The sequence below is a fragment of the Simochromis diagramma genome, unplaced genomic scaffold, assembly GCF_900408965.1.
Source record: "Simochromis diagramma unplaced genomic scaffold, fSimDia1.1 OVJJ01000343.1, whole genome shotgun sequence".
NCBI lineage: Eukaryota > Metazoa > Chordata > Actinopteri > Cichliformes > Cichlidae > Simochromis > Simochromis diagramma.
This window is the reverse complement of record NW_024386831.1, coordinates 7,101,332-7,125,339: the sequence shown is the minus strand read 5'-3', so window position 1 is coordinate 7,125,339 and position 24,008 is coordinate 7,101,332. Positions and strand designations below refer to the sequence as shown.

The following is a 24,008-nucleotide window of genomic DNA, read 5'->3' as shown; positions in this document are numbered from 1 at the left end:
TCAAAATACAGCATTTGGGGATTAGTTTTTATAACACTCGAATCCTTACAAATAATATGTGTTATGTGTTTTTATGCTGAACGTCGATGTTATGTGTGCGCTGTTGTTCTGAATAAAGTTGGTTTTCGAAATTCTGCCTGTTATATATAACCTAGACTATAATGTCTGTATCACAGTTTAAAATCAACTTATTTCTCTGTTGACTGTTCATGTTATCAGGCGGGTTAATGGGGGGTGGGGGGGTGGGGTGGGGTCCATGCAAAAACCCAAAACCCCGTTGATTTCAAAGCGAGAGAGAAAGCAGAGCTGGAGAGGAGAAAGGAAAGAGCACGGGGGATTAGTCGAAAGCATTAGTGATGTAACAATGTCACTGTCAAAGCATCCTCCTCGTGTCCACTCGGTCGGTTATAAACAGACTGAGGTCATCTCGGTTTAAGATCTTGTGCTGATGAAACATTTTTAATGAAGTCCCTGAAGGCTCGACAGCATCGCCTCAAGAACACAGCATCGCCGGCCCGTACGTGTCGCTGAAACAACATCAGACGTAAACGTAATCTTTCCTAAGAGCTCTAAAACTACTGGAGGCAGTCGGTGCTCTACCTCAGCCCCTCAGTACAGGGGCTTACGGTATCACAATCCTACGTCGCCTCATTCTCGAGTTATCACATTCACAAACTTGGGCGTCCACGCCGCCCGGCCAGTGGGTGACGCCAATACCCGATCAGCCTTTTATGGCTGAGGGGTAAAAACAGGAATGCTGAGATTTTTATGAAAAATCGAGTGAATGAATAAATGATTTCATAAACTCATTTCAGGTATTTGCATACGGCAGACTGAGGCCATGTAAATGCTTTGGCCTGATTTAAGATTATGTCTTATGTCAATTTAAAGGACAATTAGGTTTTTTCCTACTGGGCATCATTTACCACAATGGTAAACTAATTGGTAAACTGCTCTGAATCTCTTTAGCCGAGGGTACAAATGACTCATTAAGCCACATTCACAGGAACGCAGCACACTGACGTGAGCCAGGATTATTGTTTAAGTCTAAAAACAAAAATGAGCCAGTGCACCACAGACGTGACAGGAAGCTGAGCAGAAATGGTTTCAGCCTGAGCTGCAAATCCGAACAGCGCGTGAATGTTTCTGACCCGAACGCGGGTCAGAAACATTCACGTTTATGCTGGGAAATCCTCGTGTAAAAGCCGAGGTCTCTTCTGGGGATACGATATGATATATCTGACAGATCATCTGTAAATAAACACCGATTCACGCACAGCTGTGGTTCTGATACTTTCCTTAAAGTTTTCCAGTATGAGGTTGGTGGTTCACAGGATGCTCAGAATGACATCAGAAGAAAAAAAGCAAGGATACCTACACACTACAAAGCACCAACAGTATCAAAGAGAATAGATCCAAAGCTGAAATCACATCGCCGATTCCCGCACAGCAGCCAAATCACAACACCATTCCCAGCACCGATTTGCTGCATTCCATGCTGATCAAAAGGGAACAAACAGCAAAAGGCGGCGAATTGCTGTCTGTTCGGTGCAAGAAAACCCATTTCCAAAGCCGCAGTCTCAAAGCCGATAGTGCACAGCGAATGATTGGTTAAAGCGAGAGCATGTTCAGTCTGACTGTACCTACCAGCGTGCTGCCAGACAATTATCCTCAGTACATAATCATACTGGAACACACAAGGAAACACGGGAGGTTTATAACAAAGCTGGATGCTTACATACATTCATGCAAATGCACATTTGTGTTCAGTCACACACGCACAAAATAAATCCATAAATAACAGATCAAATCAGAAAAAAGCCTGAAATTATCTACACATCACTCAGAGGCTGAATGACGGGATTAAAAAAATACAGTAGAAAGATAAAAACTGATCATCCACGTCCTGTCCACTCCGGGGTCGTCCCATACTCGCGGTCTCACATAAAAAAAAAACTATTCTCACACAGAGGGACTCGCAGCACGTTGAGGCCAGTATCATGGCCTGTTTTTTTATCCAATCAACAATCAGGAAACAGTTAAAACATTTAAAAGGAATCGGGTGGCCTTCCCTTATTTTTAACCCAAATCTTTTTGCTGTGTGTCTTCCTGCATCTTTCTTTCATACAGCAATGAGCAGCTGTAAGTCGTCAGCGACATTCAAAAATAAGGAATCAACTTTAAAATCCTGATTCACTTTCCTAAAATGCTCGTCAGGGAGAAAGACGAGCTCAAAAAATTAAAGATCCAGAGGAGTCTTTAAATGTGCAGGCACCAACCTTCTTTTTTCTCCCCCAGGACTCCTGGGCAGAGCCTCGATCTCCATCGGTCCACAGGCAGAAGCAGCGACCGGGCTGACCACGGGCATGGCTGCCCATGCACTCCTGCTGGGGGTCACCTGGAGGAGCACAGAGCAAACAAGTTAAAGCTACACATCCACAGATATGGCTGAACGGATGATTAAACCTGGGGATATTAAAATGACTTCATTTGTTCTCTCAGTGATAACATCTAAACCTGATGCTGTGTTTCACTGCTCTTCTCTTTCCCCAGATAACAGTGGAGAAATCAAACAGCAGCTTTTCTCCTCACCTTTCTGTCTTTGCTGGAATTGACTCCGTTGCCTGAGGAAAGAGCCCTAAGAGAAAGACACTGATTTTATTTGAAGAGCAAACAGCTCTGCTCAAGCATTCTTAATACAGGTTATTTGGTTTTACACTGCAAGTAACTGAAATGACAGACAAAAACAAAAAAGGCTAAGAACATTTAAGAAATAAGAATAAAGTTTTCAAGTCTTGCAAATTTGGGTGAGCGACCATCATTGGTGGCAAAGTGTTCGTGGAGCTTCGAGCCTGCAGGCCAGGACACATGCGGCACATTTTGGAACAATGAAAACATAAAAGTTGTCTTAAATTATGACAAAGTTTTAATTTAACGTCTGCCCTGAGGCAATTTGAAAACCCTCATACATAATTAAGACAGCAAGTCTTGGACACAGCTTTAAATAAAGTGCAGTCACACTGCAGACCTGTCTAATGAGCTGTAATGTAGTCTCATTCATCATAAATGCTTTGACTCAGCAGCTCAGTTCCCACGACAGCTTAAAGCTACAGCTGACATCACGTCTTAGCCCACACACACAAACAAACACCTGTAACAAAAGGCTCTGTATCGAGATCATAGCTCAACCTGATGATTAACCTGAAAACTGTGAAAATACTCGGATAAATTTATATCATGTGACCCAGTATGGATGTTCAGAACGAAAGCCCCCGTACAATCAATAAATGAGACATAACATTTACATAAATTAATGTGAAAATGGTCACAAAAAAGACAAATAAAGTATCTTAAATGTACAAGAACACATTTACACATCTCTGTACTCACTCTGGTGGGTTGAACGGTCCTGGAAAAGCAAAGAAAACACATTAAGAACTGTGTCCACGTGAATAATGCTGTTTGTTTACAGCAGACATGACTGTTTTTACTCTTGTTCATGCTGAACCAACATTTAGACCCTGAAGTCATTTCTTTGCAGAAGCGTCTTTGAGTTTAACACAAGTAAAGCTACAGTGTAGGCTGCACGAAGGGTCGAGGCTATGTCCAGCATTTACACTGGTGCATGGTGTGCCTGTGTTATAGTTTAGGGAGGGGCTCGTGAGGTTACAGCAGGTTACTTATGTTCTGTAAGATCCCCCTTAAAGGTGAGCTACTCTGTACTCTGGGCAGCTTTTCTTCAAGGACCTCTCCTTCCATCCTTCCTCCAGTACGAACCGGTTTTTCCTGACCCTGCAACACAAAGGCCCCCTGGCATGATGCTCATCTTGGAGACTACGTTAGCCTTCACATAGCTAATCCAGGGGGCACTGCTCGGGTGATGAGGAGTGCTCGTAGCTCTGCCTAAGTGGGGCAAGCAGGTCATCGTATGCTTTTTACACGAGGAGTAGAGGATTTCTAAAGCTCTGTTCATTTGTGTCCCAAGCGTACAGTGTTCCTGACTGCACGGCTCGGCACGCAGTGCACATAGGGGGACCTTGTGTGCACAGGTGCAAGCCTTCCCAACTACTTCAGCTCTTATTCATTCAACTCACAGGTGAAATCCTTTGTGGCCAATCAGTCAGTGGTTTTAATTTTCAGAAGTTAAACTGACAGGAAAAACGTCACAAGAATACTTTCTACTATAAAATATTTTCCCCTGATGTTGTGATGCATGCTTCCATGAATATTTGTTCCCGTGAGTGTTAATGCTGACTGTCACGTTTCAGGCTCACCTCTGCTGTGCATGGTTCTTCTCGAGTAGCGTCTGCTCGGTCTCCTCTCAAACGATGCCGAGCGCCTTGCTTTGCTGGCCTTTGTTGTCTGGTATTCAGTCTTGCCGCTGATCGTGCAAACACAAGAATTTCTTTGCAGTTGCAAACTGTTCCCAACAAACATTTCTTTCTTAACGATGCTCTGTGACAAAAACAGGCGCAGCAATGACCCCTGCTGAACCCTGAAAGCATCCAGGCGATAACCTTTCATTAACAACAAACCCCTTCAACCCCTGTGTTAAATCAACATTACTGCAGAGCTTATCCAACTGGGTAATGTTTAAACACACAGTTGGGAAGCAGCTTGCTACTGCAGCATGTTGATACCGAGTGCCTGTCAGTACCACTGCAAGTATCTGTGTGTACACACATGGGCTACTTGGCATGTATAGAGAGTGATTAAGTACTGTTTGTCAATCTGAGACGGTCTTCTTGGCGCACAATGACAAACACACACATCTAATTTGTGACATATTAATCTCGAGCAGTCTGCCACAATCCCCAGTTTACGTTTGAGTCTAACTGCACATGTTTCCCACCACAACCATATTTCTCAGAGCTAAAAATCCTAATTTTATCCTGTGATTTCCTTTTTAAAAAAGCTTGGGAATTATATTTTTTATGATCTGGGATGTAAGGTTACGTAAAACTGACTAAGACCACATACACACAAAGACTCTGAACAACCACAGCCCTGGCTGTGCATCTCTCACCTGTATCTGAAGCGTGAGCCCATGCGTATGAATCCAGAGCGTGCAGAGTTCTTCTCCACAGGTCCTCTCAGCCTAAAGAAAGCGTGGTGCTCCACAGCGCACTTCCAGAGATGCTTACAGGCCTTGGGGTGGTCCATCCTGAAGACAAAGGTGTGCTCCTGCTCTTTACCCTGAGGAGAATCGGGACAGGGTTGGACTCGATTAAAGCAGTTTGACATCATTAGAGCAAATTGTGAACTTCTGCAGCTGGAGTAGAACTTGAAAGTGCAGCAGTGATCTGGCAGGTAAAAAGGACTCAAACAAGCCAGTGATGTCTTTATTTTTATTTACAATTTTTAAGATGAATCTAATATTTTAAGTATAGTTTAAAATCCCTGCATTTTACCAGAAAAACTAGTTGGGGCAGGAAAAACTGCATAACAAGTTTTGATTATTTTTTCCACGTCTGCATTACATGCCCCAACTACGCATGTACTTTAGCCATGCATAGACTTACTGAAGTGTAATAGGAATGACTGCTTGGTCATCGAACCTCCAGCTTTTTGCGTCTGCGATGGAGTACAGTCAGAGCTTTCCTTACTGAAGGGGCCTGATATGCGAGGAATGAACGGCTGTACCACCAGCGCAGGTGCTGCCTCATTAATCTGATTTCTCAGAGAGGCGTGGATGAAAGCCCGCCTGGCACTGCAGCCAGTTACAAGACCTGGAGCCGGTCCAGTGCCAGTCACACTGTTCCTGCATTTCCATCTATTCTCAGGTGTACTTCTGGTATTTCACACATGCGTGAAGCTACACCCCAACCTCCCACTCCAAGGGGGAAAAACACAACATCCTTTACACAACAGGGGTTTCAGCAAAAAACAGTCACGTGAGTTAACAGAGACTGGCCAGCTGTTAGAAAGAAATGGTCTGAAATTTAGAGTGACAGATGAGGGGAAGTGACTGCTTCACTTCCTCCACCCGAGCAGACGGGTTTACTGTCAAAGTGTGTGTGTGTGTGTGTGTGTATCACATTACTACAGCATACATTTGTTAAAGGACAGAGTTAGGAGGTGAAAACTGTGTGTGCGTGTGTACCTGTTTAGACGTCTTTATAAGGACCAGAAACTGGCATTCCACTATACATGTGAGGACACACACGCTGATCCTCACAAGCTTTTTGATGCTCAAAATGTGGTTTTAATGTCAGGGTTACGATTAGGTTTAGGGTCAGGCATTGCATTATGTCAATTACATGTCCTTGCTAAGACAACAAAACGAGAATGTGTGTGTGTTGGGAGGTTTGGGGGGCGCATACCAGAAATACCAGAGGGGGCAGGCTCCTTTATTAACCTCAGTCAAAGACCCGAGGGACACGGACGACAGACACACACACACACACACACACACACACACACACACACACACACACACACACACCTCCCTGTTATAATATGGATTGGGAACAACATCAAACAAAGTTTTTTGGGGTGATTTTTCTTTGATAAGAAACAACAAAAAATGTTTGTTGGAATTTTGTGAAAGGTCTTAGAAAATGATTTTACACTGTAAGATGAACTTTTCTCAAAATGCTGAAATTCATCCTGATTCGTGTTTCTTTGTGGAAGCTGACACATTAGATGTGTTGAGTGATTTTCATGAGATCGAACCGTGTAGAGTTACAGCTGCAAAGTAAAGTTTAGCTTTTATAGCATCTGGTATTTTGTAATTTACTTCCACCAGACCAGCTGAGAAAAATGATAAAAGTTCATTCAAACAGGAGCAAACGTGCAGCAACTAGAGTTAATAAAAGGTTTGAATTTTGTTAAATTAGCTTTTATTCTCATTTCATTTTGATTTTTTTTTTCCCTTCTGTTTAGTTTCATTAAAAAAAAATTTTTTAATTCGGTTTTATTTGAGTTTATTATGACTCAGAGTGAAAAATTGGATAACTCAGAACAGCCACAGCACACATAAAAACACCTGCTCGCACCTGATGTGCTGAATAATGTGATCACACTGCAGGTGTTAAAGACATTTTATCTATATTTTGAATTGAATTTAGTCTTGTAAGCACAGGAGTTAAACATTTTTTTTTTTTTTTTACACCTGGTTTTACTTTGTTTCTATTAACATTAAGAAGATACTGCCCGTCTACTCCGTATTCTCCACGGTCTGCTGCCCGTCATGTGTGCGTCGTGTGTGTGCGCTCGTGATCACCTGATCATCATCCTCCACGACCACAAGCGTCAGTTTGCTCTTCTTGAAATCCAGGCGAGTGATCTTGGGCCTAAGACAGTCACACAGGAAGGCAGGACAAAATATCATGTCTATAAAGCATGAAAAAAAAAAAAAAGTGAATTAGGTCCGAATGAAACGTACCAGAAGAAAAGGCCGATCTTAGTTTGTCCTTCAAACACCAGAACTCCAGTGGGTGTCAGGCCCAGGCTGTACTCGTTACCATCTCGAGCCTGCAGGGCAGAAGTGATGAAAAGACAGGAAGGGAGAAGAAAGAAGACACATCAAAGAGCTCACATTATGATCTTATCATATGCTAATGTTGCGATGCACATTCCTTTCTCTTCCTGTCTTTCATCGAGGGCACTTCCTGTTTGGGATCCTACGTGTGCTTGATGTGTGTGTAAACGGTACAGAAAGACCGTGTCACTTACCTTCACCATATGCATGTCCACCCCGTACATTTCGAGCCACTTGGCTTTATTCAGGTAGTTGATCTCAGCCTGGGCTGGTGTCTGACCTCTGAAAAAGGTGAGGAGGAAACACATGCATCAGACTACACTCCCCTCCTTCCCTGCCACCGCTTCATGTGCTTTCCCTTTGCCTCCTCATCCCCCAAGCCAGCTGTGGACTCATCTGGTTGTTGGGGATCTCTTTAATCGTCGGGTCTTTACCTTCTGTTGTGATTTAAAACAACTTTGTGCAAATTAAATAAAAAAAATGAAAGTGCAGTCCTAAGATGTTTGGCGTCTATGGCAGCGCAGCCATTACATGACTTTCTACCTGTGCTCATTAACACACTACCTCAGTAACAACGAAACACTTACCTGCACTCCTTCCATGTGTTATATATAGCCAGCTCCATCTCCTCTGTCTGCTCAGGCATGAAGCGAAACTCTGACACGAGATCCAAATTGTGTTCTAATGGATCACAGTCGCCCAACTCGGCTGCAAACACACAGACGCATCTTTACAGTTAATGATGGAATATCCCCCCCCCTCATTCAGCATTTTACCAAACATTTCAAGTTGCTATACATCAATACAACCATTACATCCCAAATTTTAATAATATGTATGCATGAAGTCCATAGTAACTACATAAAAACATGTTTCTGTAAACACACATTTCTAGTTACAGAAATTTCAGGTTTATCCATCAAAACTGTAAATGCAAAAAAAGTTGCCCAAAATAGTTTCCAGCCACAGGAAATGTATTTTGAGTGTTTTCATAGTTTCATTTTTGAGATGCACCAATTTTTATAAACTGCAGGAAAAACAAAATAAATATAATAATAGCATGTTCATCAAAATAAACTATTTCCACCAGTGAAATTAAGCCTCTCAGAAACTATACAAAAAGCCATAAAGTCAAGCATGACTTTCAAAAACACCAGTAAACCTTTGAAAGGCCCTGTAGTGGAAAAAAAAACGTTCCCATGAAAAATGACGTCACTTCCAGTTTTGGCAGGTAATGGCGGACATGCGATAGTTCGCCCTGATGTTTATTCCAACGTAGGGAGTGCTATGAACAGCTGATCGGATCGGCAAAGCGTGTTTGTGGAATGTGTTTTTGTTGTTGCTGCCAGCGCTTTTTACACAATTTTTGCAAAGCCATATGTGGAAGGAAACTGCCACCTTTGACAAGTTGATTGCATGATATGCAAGTGCAACTCCTTTGGTTTCATATGCAAAAGAAATTATAGCGCTAGCTTATGTGGCTGCACTTCTACTGGGAATTAAAAATAGTTACACAAATAAGAGCGTGCACGCTCCGATGGGCTTAGAAGGGTTAAAGAAAAAAATTAAATGAATTAATAAAAATAAATCTGTTCTTTATATTTTTCTAGAAAAATAGGAAATGGGTTCAACAATTTATAGAATGTGCAAACATACATGGAAACACAGTATTTAAGGCATGAAGAGAGTTTGCACAATTGCTTGATCGCCCACTGAAACCATTTCCGTACATGGATCAGATGAAGTTCCAGATGCATCTCTCAGGTCCTGTGTCAGGTCTTTTCCTGTTTCTTAAGAACTTGACTTTCAGATACTGTTCATGTGCTGTAGAAACGTTCACGTCATCTTTTGTTTGCTGCCACGTTTTCAGCAAACAGCTCTCTGGAAATCACATCGACGGTGCAAAAGTACTGTTTTATGCCAGTCTGTGTTATCTTTGCCATTTTCTTAACTGAGGAAGAGAATAAATGCAGAGTTTCTGTGGCCGGCTGCTTGTAACAAAGACAATAATCAAATTTAAAATCCTCTTATATGTAGACACAACACTGAGTTAGGGGTCTTTGAGTGCCTGGATGATTTGGAGATCAGAGTTACGCGGCTTAAACAAAAGCATTTCCCTGAAAACGGTCGGGTACAAGGATTGGACTGAAAGCGAGAGAAAAAGCAGCCATTGTCCAAAGAAAGAGCACTTTGAAAATTACAGGAAAGTCTGGCTCCATGGAAGCAAAACATAAAGAAATGAGGGGTTGCTCGAGACTTCTGAACACTACTGTGTGCATGAATTCCTCAGATTTAACTGGTTTTATACTGAATCACCCACCTAAAAGTCTCCAATGAGGTAACGGGTATTTCCAGCTGCCAGCATAAGAAATAAACCATCACACAGAAAAATTGAGAGAAGGGAAAGAAAGAGTCGTGATTACGGCTGCAGTGTTTGGATACACAGAAGCAGCTCAGGTTTGTGATCTTCATTGTTTAGCTAGTCCAGCTGTGAGCTAAGCCTCGGGATAAAAGGGGAGAAAATATAACTTTAGCCTATCCCTAAACGTGGACCAACAACAGAAATGTGAAAAAGTTGAAGATAAAGGCAGAAAGCTCAGCTGAGGGGCAGGGAGAAGGCAGAAAGGGTGCTGGATTAGGGGGCCACAGAAGAGGATCGAGCACTAATGAGCTGGCATTTACCCACAATGACCATGTGTAAGTGTGAGCACACAAGGGTTGGTGCACGCAAGCCCATTCCATAAATGTCTCCAGCGACTCAGTCTTTGCTCCTCTGCAGCACCTCTGAAATGGCTCATTGCAGGTAAACACTGGACTTATGAAACAGCTACTGCAGGTGTGTGAAGGTAGGAGCTCAGAGTGTAAGTCAAAGACTGCCATGACTGGTTCCAGATACGCATCTGTGATGTGAGAGCCTCGTTTGCACACAACCTCACCAAGAACACCAAGTTAGCATTTGAAACTACAGCTCTGCAGCCTCGTTTAGTTTGCATGGACTAAAGTTCTCCAGCTGCTGTGAGATCTGGCTGCACTGACTTTCTAAGCCGAATCTCCAGACCAGAACAATCACCAGCTACATAAAACATAAGCTGTGTGTGAAACACCGATGTGCTTACCCTGTAGTGAGAAGGCGGCCAACTCCACCGCTGTGTCAAACGGACATTCGAGCCTAAAAACACAGACGTGCAAAAATGAATCGTAGTGAAACCCATGAAGCTCAAGCCTGCAGGAATCAGAATTCCATATTTTAATCTCCATTTAATGACTGAATGAAGGCATCTACACTCCAATGACCAGCAGGTCAATATATAATCCTGTAAGGCTCTGAAGGTTAGAGGGCAAAGAAAACCAACACAAAGGATTCACATTTAAACACATTAGCCAGAGATCAACAGTCGAGTGTCTCCTCAGATCTGTGTAAACTATAGAGATTTGTAGACGTCCCCCCACGCTACCAACATCTCTCTTACTCAGTGAATTTACTTGTTTGACGAGCTGTTGTTAATAACAAACTCCTCGGTAACCCAACGTTAAGCTTACAAGGTAAAAACTGCAAACCCAACATTTATAAAAGGATCACATCTGAGCAGGAGAAGTTCATTTTAACTAGTCAGAGTTTAGAAACTATGACTGAGGACAGTCTGCAGAGCACACTGAGCCTTTTTTTGAAGCAGAAGTAAAAACCTAACGTAGTTTGACCTTTAAATAAATGCAGCTAAGTCCTATGTAAATGTCTCCGTGTCCTTTCAGTAAGCCAAACGTTCCAACTTTCATTCCTGACTGAAAAGCTGTCCACGCCTTGGTAACTAATAAAGCTTCTTACTTAAATTCAAAGGCTACAGTGCAGGATTGTTTAGTTACCAAACAGTTACAGCACAGCTGTATTAACAGCTGTCAGGGAAATGTTCCCACGTGAATGAGACATGTTGTATAAAAATGCTTTGAGAGCTCGAGCAGAGAGGCTGAAAAATGCTGATCATTTTCTGCTCTGAACAAGCAGAAGAAACCTCAGAATGTAAAGAACAAATACGGGAACAGGCATCATTCTTAACACCTGACAACTTAAAACATGCAAACGCTTAAAAGTGCTTCATGTGTGCAGGAAACAGAAGTTACATACTTGCTACTGAGGAGGTCTTGTTTCAGCTGCAACACAAAAAGATATCTGAAAGAAAGCAGAAGGAAATTATCAGATATTTTACGCTTCTGAGTGGTGCGTGGCAAAACTTCCTTTAAAGTTCACTACAGTGGGATTTTAAAATGTGAGGAAAGAAATGCAGGTGTGGGTGTCTAAGCCCACCTGGTGAGCTCCTCGTGCAGGTTGTTCGGCTCTGAGGAGTAGAACTTGACTCTCATGTGAAGGCAGTAAGGAGGGCCAACTAAATGGAAGAATTAAAAAAAAAGATATTTATGAAATTTAATAACACAATAGTCTGTAATGATGTGCCTCGTGTTATTCACATGAACACAGTCGTATTGGCCTCTAACATTTCAAAGAAATCCATTTGTGATGTCGGCTGGAGAATCCCAGCTGGTGAGTTTCTCTTCCAAGAACGTAAACATGCTCTTCACACAGGGATCAATGTGTTTGGGCTGCAATACTCACTTTTCACTTGTTTCTTGATACTTTTTGTGACATCGAGCCAATGCTGAAAGAATACAAAGCAACAACAATTAAATCAACACAGCAAGGTTTAGCAAAACTAACATGAAAGCCAACAGCAACATTACTATACATGCGCCTTTATTGAACATAGAAACAAAGCACTGGTGTGGTCAACTGATACAAAGCGACCAGTTGAGTTAATTGGTTAATAAGTGCGCTGTTCTTCGAGGTTTCTTCTTAGAAGTTCAGGCTCTGCGAGGCATGAACTATGTTAGAGAGAGAGGGAGGTGTCTGTGTCCATGTCAGAGACAGATAACAGAGGAACAGCACTCTCTCATCTCTCTCCCCCACATTCCTTATTGCAGCCCTCCCTCTCCCAGCGCTCTAAACCTGCCTCCTGTTTGCCTGCCTTTGAGTTTCCCAGTGAAGGAACAGAGTCCCCGAGAGACCGATGACTTCAAACTGTTTGTGTAAGAGGACAGCCCGACTCCCAGAGTGGACCAAGCCTTTAAGCCCTGAAAGTGAAAGTCTGTGTCTCAACCTTTCCTGGGAGAGCAGTAATGTGGGATGATGCCAGTGTGGCTAAAACACGACTGTCAGAGACACTTGGTATCATATCAAATAAAAGCATGACACAGAATTATACGGCAGCGACATACAGATAAAGAATAGATATTAAAAATTTTGATATTTACTATAATACAGTCATAAATTAAAATGAACTCCTTACCCAACAAATACAATAAGATGTATATTTCTCCATAACATAAGTGCTAAAAGTTAGAGAAGCAAACAAACCGTGTGTAAACATTTACTTTTTATGCATCAATCCAATATCTGTAATGGGGGGAAAAATGTTAACTTTAAGTATTAACAGGAAGTCTGCAGATTTAGTCAGGCATTAAAAAAAAATTATTAATAAACAAAAAACAACCAGTACAGAGTCACAAGACACCCTCCATGCTTACTGGAACTTGTGCCGAGTCCATGAAGCGTATTCCAAAGTAGTCTTTCTCAACAATGTCCAGATGGTACATGATCTGTTCAAACAGCTCCTCGCCTTTGGCTTTTTTCTGTAGAGGCAAACACACGAAAGAGAAGACTTCAGTGTTCTTGTTTCAGCACATTAATGAAAGTTAGGGTTGCCTCGGCCTCCATGAAGTTTATAAATGATAAAACTGATTATTTGATCAGTCTTTGCAATGCCTGCAGCTCTGAAACTTTTTTATGGGAAATAATATAATTCCCTGGAATACATTCTGACTCGTGTGGAAGAGATTAGAGAAAATGTTAAGCTGTCAGAAGCTGAAAAGGTGTTGCCCTCTCTGACGAGGCCGTACCAGTCACTGCCTGCGTTCACGTTGGGACTGGGAAATATCTCAAATATACACCGCTCTCCTCTCAGTCTCACATTTCCACGAGGAGCAGTCACATCTCATGACAGAAGCTTTGTGTGCATCCGAGATCAATCTGCAGCTCCACAGTTCTCATCGTCCTCTAGTGTTCAGGAGTTTAGAATCAGCCTATAAAATCGGTACCAATCGGTCACCACTGCCTGATCGAGCTGGCAGCATCTGTTCGTCCATAATAAGAAAGTAGGAATTATTTGATCAAACAGGTGTAGTTTCAGCTGTTTACCAGGTTTCACCACCCCCGGTTACTGGAGCACAAGCCTTTTTAGTTAAAACCTTCCCTGGATGCCACAGTACTTTTCCATGTGCCAGGTAACATTGTTTCTAACATACTAGGCCTAGAGTTTCCAATTTATCTCACTTCATGCAACCAAACCAGTTACATGACATTCTTTCTGAGGCTATAACGGCACAACTATGTGCAAAATGTTATTTCCAGAAATGGGTTAAGTGTTTAAGAACTAAGTAAAAAGCTTAAGCAGGATTGCCTCGATCTCACACACACACACACACACACACAGATCCCAAGAGAGCTCCTGGGCAGCACAGGGGGGCTGGCCCCATGCTAGCTGGCATAGCTGACGAGGCATACCGCACCCCTACAGTACCCTGGGAGAGGGAGCACAAAGGACTCATTGTGTGTGTGTGTGTGTGTGTGTGTGTGTGTGTGTGTGTGTGTGTGTGTGGGGCATTGTTAGAGTCTTTGCAGTCTTTCTGCCTCCCTGTGAGCACACAGTTCTCCCTCTGAGACGCTCAGATTGTTTAATGACAACAAAAGTCTTTAACCGATATCAACTACTGCAGTACGAGTCCAACCAAGCAGCCGGGGGAGCGATGTGTCCATAAAAGAAAAGGAAACAATATCTAAGATGAGTAGAAGGGTTACGGGGTTATTTTAGAAAGAAAAACACGATTCGAGCGTTTGCATGCATGTAAATTTAGTCTTCTCTTAAATACTCCATTCAAAAAGCATCCATGGGTTTGACCTTTTCTCTGGTGCTACACACAAAAGAAGGTCAGTGGAGGTGATAGGGTGGGGTAACTGGTGGCAGTGGTGTAAACGAAACATAAGGAAGGGAATAAACGTCCAATAGGGAAGGATCCTTTGGCCTGGGGTGGTCTTACATACAAGAACCAGAGATGGTAAACCCGTGAGGTGTGGATCCTATTCAGTGTGTATTTACAGCCACTCTGACGTCTCACAAGAATAAAGGAAACCAGGAAGCATTGAGAAGGGACACACAGCATTTCCTAAGTTACTGTGTGTCTAAGCTGACACCTGGTGCCAGATGTTTATACCACTGGTTCCCAGTTGGTGTGTTAAAACACACTATAGTGATCTGAGTTTTTTTTTTTTTTTTTACTGTGAGTCGAAGGGCACCTCTGTCCACTGAGCCAATCCACACTGCTCAGGTGGTAGAAATGTTAGTCTGCTCTAGCTTAAGTCTGACTTGGGATGCGAATATGTCACCAAGCAAACTAGACCGACACTGAAACACCACCCTGAGAGAGATGTAGGGTACTTCAAAGGAGGACTGGGTCTGAACCTAAAGCCACGTTAAGGTGATGCATGGAGGGCATACGCTAGCAGAGAGGAGAAGAGGGGACTAATATGAATACAGGCTTAGCTTTATTTTTGGTTTCCCTTTTTACACCTTAAGCTCAAAATGTTTAAAAAAAAAAAAAAATCACTGTTTTAAACAATGCAAATGAATGTGTGCAGCACAGACACTTGACAGCAGGAGCACAGGGAGCCTCTTACAAACAGCTGTGAGTGAAATACAGAGCAGATTAAAATTAGAGATGCAAAGAAGGGATTTTTTTGCTAGTTTTCTAATATAAACGTTCATTTACAAGCATCGTAAAAATCATACGATTATGAGTGATGAAGCCGTTTACAATCCAGCCCGCTCTTTGTCCAAAGGTCTTCTGTCATTATTATCCTCAGCTGTGAAGTAGGGCTGCTCAATTATAGCAAAATTGGTCAACTTTAAACTCTACCATAGAGCCTTCACTGTGAGAAGTCTGCAAAGGCAGACCGGGACGAAGAGAGGGCCAGGAGGCAGCGGAGCCGCTGCTTCGATGGCCGGCACAGTATAAATGCAGAGAGCAACAACAGCTAACCAACACTCCTGTCACACAAACCTGAAAGCTGACCGAGTGGTTAAAAGGGCAGCTGCAGGTTCTGTTAGTGAGGCCTCTGCAGCAGGGCGGGCAGTTCATTTTCCCCAAGACTCCACATGACAAACTGGGACTGTTGTGTGCACGTGCATGCTTTTGTAAAATTTCAAAGGCTTTTTAAATACAAAGTGCTATTTGCCGTCTTGCTTCTTGTTAATTACTTCAGCTACTTCCCTTTTAGTTCTCACTCAGTGAGAGAAATGTGGTCTGTTTTGGGCTTTAAGTGCATGAAAGTCAGGTTCAGTGCGGTCACTGAGAGAGTTTGTGTATCTGGGTTTGTTAGACTTCATCATTGAGAATGTGATGATGGTAGATCCAAAGACGGCCAACACTTTCTGAGCACGTGGGCTTATGAGTGTAAAGTTCTCCTCTTTGAGAGTAAAAACTCCAAAGTGAAAAACTGTCTGTGATTCAGCCACTTCTGAAGTTAACCATTAAAGTTACGACACCAACAACATGGTTAATTTTTAGCGCTTACACAACACCTCCTGGTGCTAAATTCCCAATTTCAGATCTCGATTCGTTTCAGAACTTAAGTTTTACTGAACCATAAAACTCCAGAAACGAATCTTGAACTGTGTAACATGCGTATTATTAACAGTGTCTGAAACGCAGACATCTGGAGGCCGAAAGCTGAAGCGTTTGCTCCTAAACCTCGCTCTGCTTCACTCTGTGCGCTCACACTGTTGGTATGAAATATAATGAAAGTCCAGCTCCCTGTGCTGCTGGCAGCGTAGGAGAAACGGTTCAAACAGCATAGAACAACAAAGGAAAACAACAGCCTCTCCAAACCATCAAGGCTTCCCAAAGCGACAGGAAACAAGTTTTCTTTAAGTTCTTTTAACTAAACATTGTGCCAACACTTCCCAGAAGGGCTCTGCTGCAAGGCGGGAAAATTCTCTTTCATCTTGAACCCGTCAAATTAAAACTGATAAATAAACTCTGCATTCACACACACACACACACACACACACACACACACACACACACACACACACACACACACAGAGCTTCTGGCAAATACAAAAAGGTCTTCCCTGAACATCACAACGTTTTAATTGTGCTTCCGTAACCCCTTAAAAGACACTTTTGTATTCTTAGTAACTTTCATTATTATTCAGTTTTTCATACACAGTACACTGGGCATCCCCCAACGAGGCTTTAGTCAGAGTCAAAATAAAATTACCAGCACTGTAATGAAATTATTTTTAATTTTATTGGGGAGTAATGAGCTCCAACGTAGCGGATATTTGTGTGATCCAAATGATCAAAAAAAAATCACAGGACTCGAGTTCAGTCACAGAAGGTAACACAGACTGTGTCTCAAACTGATTAACTGGAAAATCCCTGTTATTCCAAATCTTTACTAATCTTTCTGATGACTACACTGAGAAAAACTGCATAACTTTGTAGTGACAAACCCACCGGTGAGACACAGCTTATTATGAGGTTATCAGAAAGACCGCAGTTTCAGCAGCACCTCAGCGTCTGTCAACAGGTACTGCTCTACACTAGGCAGGCTTTAAAGTAGTGAAGGGCAGGACCACTGACAGAGCACAGAGGGGAGACGTCTATGACATCTAATTAAAGCAGGATGAGATATGAAGCAGACACGAAAGAAAAGACTGCTGGGACTAACATGCTGATAGCCTGCGTCTGTGCTTGCTTTGTAAACAAATGTTCCAACTTCAATGATAAAAATTGATGATTAAAAAAAAAAAGTTTGACTCTGAAAATTAATCAGCAGCAGATCTGTGTCACGAGTACCACAGAAGGCTAAGCTGGATTGCTAGCAAAGCTGCCAGAGTCATCCACTACAGCTGTGACCAGACGTTTACAGACGTTTGAGGCTACAATCATTTCTTTTAACTGTTCATTCTCTGGGTGAAATTATTGTGCAGCATACATCTTAAATAAACAAAACACAAACATTTTTATTTTTCTCTATTCCACAATAATGTATATTAATAAGCAGTGCTGAACTTTCTACAGTGTTTTTAAGTTGATGAGAAGTTAATATTGTGACTGACGACAACTGGCAGCTTCTCTTTGTCAACATAATGAAGAGGATTTGTTTGACAGCACTTACTGGACTGACCAATCCGATGAGTGTGGTCATTAGATTGACCTTGGACCTTCCCGTACAACAGGAAAGTCTAAGGAACTCTAAGGCTACGTTCACACTGCAGGCGAAAGCGCTTCAAATCCCACTTTTCTGACCCTGTGCGACCCATATCCGATCATGCTATGACAGTTTGAACGGCACAAATCCGATATTTTCAAATCTGATCTGAGTCACTTTCGTATGTGGTCCTGAATCCGATAAATATCCGATGTTTTAGAAAGCGACTGCTGTTTGAACGGTCAGGTCGCATTAAATCTGTCTTTTACGTCACTGACACAAGACAGACGTCAATTATCAGCGCCGGAGAAGACGACGTGAACGCTTCCTGTCCATCCAGTGAAACTGTTGAGAAGACAACGTTGGAGAAACGTGAACATTTTCTTTGTACTGTATAATCTGCAGATTCTGACAGAAATCTGCAGCTATCCTTTGAAGCACCGCTCCTCTAAAACAGCAATAAGGATCATTATTAGGCCAAATGTAAATAACAAAACTTTATAACTTAAAGCAAAATTGGGAAACGTAAAGTCCGAAACAAGTCTTTATATTAATGTGCATCAATCAAACAATACTGTTTGTTCTGGGTCTAAACAGAGCGCGTTGTGTGTGACGTCTTCTTTTGCGCATGCGCCGCTTTGAGCGTTCACACTAGAGCGCGTTTGCTGTCGCATTTTATTTGTAGTGTGAACGAGCAGACAAAAAAATAAAAAAATCAGAATTGAGCATCAAGACCTGCAGAGTGAACGTAGCCTAAAATCTAAGGATGAGAATTGTGCATTTACACATTGGGAAGATCCCTTGAAGCCATTTCTGCACAACTGCAGATTCCACGATCATCAGTTCAAACAACTGCACTTAAGTACAAGTTTATTTGGATGTGTGACCACAAAGTCTGGAGGAAGACCCAAACAATCACCCTCAGATGACAGGAAAGGGATTAGGATGTTCAAGAAGAACACAGGACGAGTCAAACGCCTTCTGGAGAAAAGTTTGACAGTCAAACAAGACCAAGATTGAGCTGCTTGTTTTGAAAAACAACTATTTCAGCTAACTGGGGACATTACCGTAACTGCAAACTAAAGTTAAACGAGTGAGGGGAGTACTGAGTAAGGCTGTTAACAAGTGTGTGTCTGCTGCTGCCCAATCATTGAGAGTGCGCCAAGATAAGATGGGAGTGTTTGCAGAAGCTACATACAAGCATATCTTGGGGAGGGAAAAACAAAGAGTCCCAACATAAAGAAAAAGGTCCTGCTGGAATGCATTTGTAGAAGTTTTCCACACACACCAAACGTCTGAGTTTCTAGATGTATGAATGCAAGCACAGGCTGGAGTAGTAACATTCCTGTAATCATCAATTCCCAAGCAGAAACAAGAGGCCAAGAGAGCGCGTCCAAGCAGATAACATTCCTCTAAGGGACCGAGTAAGAAAACAATGGCACTCTCTCTTCATGTGCACAATACTGAGCTGGTAGGAGGGATTACACGTTAAGGATTTGGCAGGTCAGGCTGAGGACGGGCTCAGATGTGTGACATCACCTGTGAGATATGCTGAGTAAAACACATTCCTGCTCGCAAATGAGAAATTCCTGTAATGAGGTCTGCACTGCTGCTGGCAGCAGGCAGTTTGAGCCACAACATCTACAACGGGGAGAGCGAAATCAGGCAGTAACAGTGAGGAGGATTTCTCCCGAGCACATTTTCCTTGGAATTTATACAAGACAGATTTCGAGATAAGCTTCTGGCTTCACTGGAGTTTTGGCTCACGGGAGGAAGAACATGAAGCGACAGGAAAATAATAATCACACGAGGGGGAAACTGTCCTAGAAGTGCAATCACTATCACTGTGCAGCAAGGCGCTCGTCTGTGAGGCAATAAAGTGAAACGAATAAAGAGAAAAAAGGGGAGGAGTGAGCTCTGGAGTGGTGACCAGCATGTCATGTGACCGAGCGTGTTCTCCAGAGAGGATCATGGAATTACAGGTGATCAGGAGCACGAGAGCAGGCGCTTCATAGGATTAACAGGACTGCTCCACTGACACAGGCACACTGTGGTCACTGGTACACTGCTTTCACTTTCCAGCTCATAACCACATAAGAACACCGTTTATGTCAAGAGCCCATCTGAAGGCAATTAGTCACAAAGAATGATTCACTCGGAGCGTTTATGCTATTATTAACAATGTGTCGATTTCAAGGATGAGCAAGGATCGGGACGCGTCCAAAAACAAGACTCTCTCACATGCGCGCTGGTTAATGGGTCATTTTTTATTTTTGTAACGTGCTATTCAGCCTTGCTAAGTACATTTTTAGAGCGCTGATATCAACCTAAATATCTGTCCTATCACAGACGCACACTTGTCTTCTTCAACAGTGTACAACGACATAGTGAGCAGTGTTGTTAGTTCAGGACAGTTTTATTTTGTTCTGTCACATCTGTAAAAGTTGGTTGGTTTTATAACATTGTTTCTAATATTTCTTATGAGTCAATAATCCGAGAAGATCAAAGTTTTATGAATTTCTATACGACTCAATATCAAAAATTAAATATTACTTGACTTAACCCTCTGATGGTCATAGTCAAAAAAGGGACCCAAAAGGGTCCCTTTGACTATGACCATCAGAGGGTTAATTAAAAAAAATTAATAATAATAGTACCACTTATTTTCTTGAAACTTGAGTTCTTTTTTTGGTAAATTTGCTCTTTTTCCCCCAGGGAATTTGTCTATTTTCTCTTGTAAGCTGCCAGTTTTCCTCATCCCTGAAGAATAATGCAGAAAAATATACTTTTAGTAATTTAGAAATGGTGTTATATTATAGTTTGTCCAGCAGAGTAGCTCTCAGTCTGTTTTATAATATACTCAGCACTGTGTGCAGCACATGTAGCAGAGCAGCAAGTTTTCCTGTATCTAAACAGTTAAGTTGTTAATTACTTTGTAAGGATTTGCATTGGTGCATAATTTTTTTGTTTTTTTTAAACCATATTTTTATTGATCATAAAGGCCAGAAATAACAGGAACCTGCATGAACAAATCAGGACTCTGTACCTGAACTAGTCCACAAACCGGGAGCCGGTGTGGAGCCCAGAGAAAGCCTGCATATGTTCCCAAAACTTAACATCCACCACTTTCTGATAGTTTCACAGAAGACTGAGCGCAGAGCGAGCGAAATTCTCTAAGACGTAAAGGCTCTAATGAGGATCATAATTATAAAAGAGAGTGCGATGTGGAGCTGACAGGCTTTTCCTGGCACAATGGGAAGTATCTTTAAAAACTCCTTACCGGTAAGTCAACACTGACATCTGTCCCATCCAGCAGAGACACACGGCAGGTGATGATAGACGTTGCATCCCCAGCTGCAGGGATGTGCGTTGTGGCCCGCTGGGCTTCTCGTAGCCGGGCTTTCTCTGCATGTTTCCGGATGGAGCGTCGCCCCAGCGTCCTGCGCAGGAAACTTAACATGACGGGGGGAGAGGAAGAGCACCTGTACGCACCTGAAATCGAAGAGTGTATAGATTTGTTTTTTTTAATAATTAAGGTAAAAATGTATTAGTTTTGTGTGCAGTTGGTCTGTAGTCGAGCCATGGCCGTCAGCCTAACCACGGTGGCGTGCCCACATTTCAACCTACGTTCGTACACCTCACCCTATGGCCACAACTTCCAGTAGCTGTTGAAAGAATGAGATGGCAGGGTAGAATCAGTGGAAATGAGCTTCCTCTGAACGGTGCTTGGGCTCTCCCGTAGAGATCGGGTGAGGAACTCTGTCACTTCAGGGTTGGGAGGAGCTCAAAGTAGAATGACTGCTCTTCCAACCTGAAAGGAGTCAGCTGACGTGTTTCAGACATCTGACTAGGATGCCTCCTGAGTGGTTTTTAGCTAACTGGGGGGAAACCCTGTGACTGACCCACGTAAAGTGCTCCACTGAACTAGGAAATACTAAATGCCATCCCAGGAGGGCTGGCTAACATGTGTGGAGAGTTCTGCTTAGACAGCTGGCAGACATCTGTGATCTAGGCTGGGATAAACAGCAGATCATGGATGGATGTCACAGTTTTACACCACAGGAACACAGGTGTGTCCTCTGGTTAGGGTGTACAGCTGCACAGGTGACACATTTTATGCTAAGCTGTCAAAAATCTGATATTCAAATACAGCTTATGTCACTTTGTATGAAGTTATGCTGCTCATTTAGTCAAGAAAACAGAACTGATAAGGTGGGGCTGTAATTACTGACGGCAGGTAACCGTGTACCTGGTGTCAAACAGATGATTTTCTTTCCATCTAACAGAATCCCCAAATAGATTATAAAGACTGATGGGAGGATTTCATCGATAAGGCTTTTTTTTTTATATAACAATAAATCTAGAAAATAAATATGTGCGATGTTATTTGACATCAAGAAGGCAAAGTAACGTTAAACACGCCAAAACAGAGTTAGAGTTTACGTTTTAACTTGGTCTGAAACAGCTGCTAATGGTAATCGACCTTAAGTGTGCGTATTTTTAGTATATTTTATTTTTTCCTGTGACTTCAGGTCACCCGGTAAACCAAAGTTCCTAAAAAAAAGTCCGAAACAGACCTAAAATAATTTAAAAAATCCACTGGATCAACATTAATTAATCAAATTAGCCCTAGCTTTATCGGTAACCTTACCCAGTTAAGGCCCCAAGTACCTGGTGTAAGCAAAAGCAACAGGTGTGCGTTCGTTATACATCGCGGGCTAACCGTTAGCCACGAACGTGTTTAAGAAGTACGACTCCGACCGGGCAGGCGCGCCCCGCACAGCAAAACGAACGCCGCGTTTAGCGCCCAGAGCCGACGTACACTTGCTCCAGCAGACACTTGTGGATCCGAGGACGTCTGAATGATGGGCTACTTACAAAAACCTCCTCGCGGGAATTCACGGTGAAAGGACGCCCGCCTGCATCGCAGTCGGCTAAACAGAAGCCTCGGACATTTCCGCACTTTGTGACTTCTGGTTTTCTAATCTTCCTTTTCCTTGTTTTATTCCGCCTCGGTGCCTCTGCGGGATAATTTTCTCTCCCAGGTCCCAACAAAAAGTAGGAGGCAAGCGCTCCTCAGGAAGTGACGTCACGACAAATCCCGAAGAAAGGGACTTGATTAGCATTTTTAAAGCGACACACCTTTTCTTTTTTAAACTTTTCTACTCACTTGGAAGGAACGAACGAACAAAAAAAGTCATTAAGCGGTCATTTTCTTTGCAATTTATATTTACTTTATTTCAGTTTCTACTTCATTTATTTATGAGAGAAGAGAAAGGGGCTGCTGAGCTGGTACACGTAAAATCAAATATGTGTAAACGTGTAACTGGCAACAGCTTGCATGCCTTTGAAAAGCTGCAGCGCTTAAGGATTTAACCACTCATTTAATTTTTCTGAACTCGAATTATAAAGTATGGCCACTGTTTAACAGCAGCACCCCCTACTGGTTGCTGTAGGAACTGCTACAATTTAAGGGAATTGGTGTGCCCAAACATTATTACTATATCTAGACAGAAAGTAATGAACGCTGTGGAAAAACGGAAAATGACCTTTTTAAGAAAAAGAAAAATATCACGAGAAATTACTCTGGAAGTAAATAGGTTTAACTTTCTTGGCCCCTAGACCTAAAGAGGCACTTGGAAAGCAAACATCTCCTCTGAGAAACTGATGCAGTTTCATTTGAAATTAGAGTTTTGTTTCCTGCACATATGAATACAGCTGTGCCTTTAAATTTAGCCCATCTTTGAGGTTTTGTGGCCAGGTACACAGGTACACAGGCAGACTTCTGTCAAAAGGCCTTTAAAATGCTAAAACAATGCCTTATCCCGATTCATTTCTATATTATTGTGATTAAGATCTGAAAAGATTCAGCTGTCTTCAGATTTTTGCACATTAATGTTCAAAGTTTTACAGCTTTAAAGCTTTGCCACTCAAATCTGATCCCCCTGCACGTTAAAAATGGATGAATATCACTAAACTAAGTGCATATGCACCATGTGTGCCTTTGAAATTGTGCACATGCACTGCTGCACTGCATCCTAATGCAGCACACTGACCACATGTTTGCATCTGGAACCCAAACAGATTTTTATACCCCAGAAAACTGTGAGTGACAGAAGTGGATTGGTGGCAGCGAGAGTGAAAGAGAAGGCAGCGAGATCGGCAGTGATGCAGGCGAGGAGGCAAAGATGAAGATGCTAAGAC

General features: G+C 42.4%; 1 protein-coding gene across 3 annotated transcripts in view; it reads right to left on the bottom strand.

The window, feature by feature from the left end:
• epb41l5 (erythrocyte membrane protein band 4.1 like 5) overlaps positions 1–22,955 on the bottom strand; it is a 34,105-nt gene extending 11,150 nt beyond the window's left edge. For 2 of the 3 annotated variants that reach the window (XM_040027748.1, XM_040027747.1), the window contains exons 1-16: positions 22,683–22,954; positions 21,085–21,296; positions 13,058–13,162; positions 12,090–12,132; positions 11,784–11,862; positions 11,604–11,648; positions 10,600–10,652; positions 8,071–8,191; positions 7,678–7,765; positions 7,388–7,476; positions 7,226–7,295; positions 5,027–5,196; positions 4,275–4,381; positions 3,391–3,409; positions 2,593–2,638; positions 2,280–2,398 (exon numbers count right to left, since the gene is read on the bottom strand). In XM_040027748.1, the coding sequence (XP_039883682.1) occupies positions 2,280–2,398; positions 2,593–2,638; positions 3,391–3,409; positions 4,275–4,381; positions 5,027–5,196; positions 7,226–7,295; positions 7,388–7,476; positions 7,678–7,765; positions 8,071–8,191; positions 10,600–10,652; positions 11,604–11,648; positions 11,784–11,862; positions 12,090–12,132; positions 13,058–13,162; positions 21,085–21,264 (1,334 nt within the window). In that variant the 5' untranslated portion in view covers positions 21,265–21,296; positions 22,683–22,954. Of the gene's footprint in view, positions 1–2,279; positions 2,399–2,592; positions 2,639–3,390; positions 3,410–4,274; positions 4,382–5,026; positions 5,197–7,225; positions 7,296–7,387; positions 7,477–7,677; positions 7,766–8,070; positions 8,192–10,599; positions 10,653–11,603; positions 11,649–11,783; positions 11,863–12,089; positions 12,133–13,057; positions 13,163–21,084; positions 21,297–22,682 lie in introns of all 3 variants that reach the window. The other variant, XM_040027746.1, reaches the window with a different exon arrangement.
• Between the last annotated feature and the right edge of the window lie 1,053 nt (positions 22,956–24,008).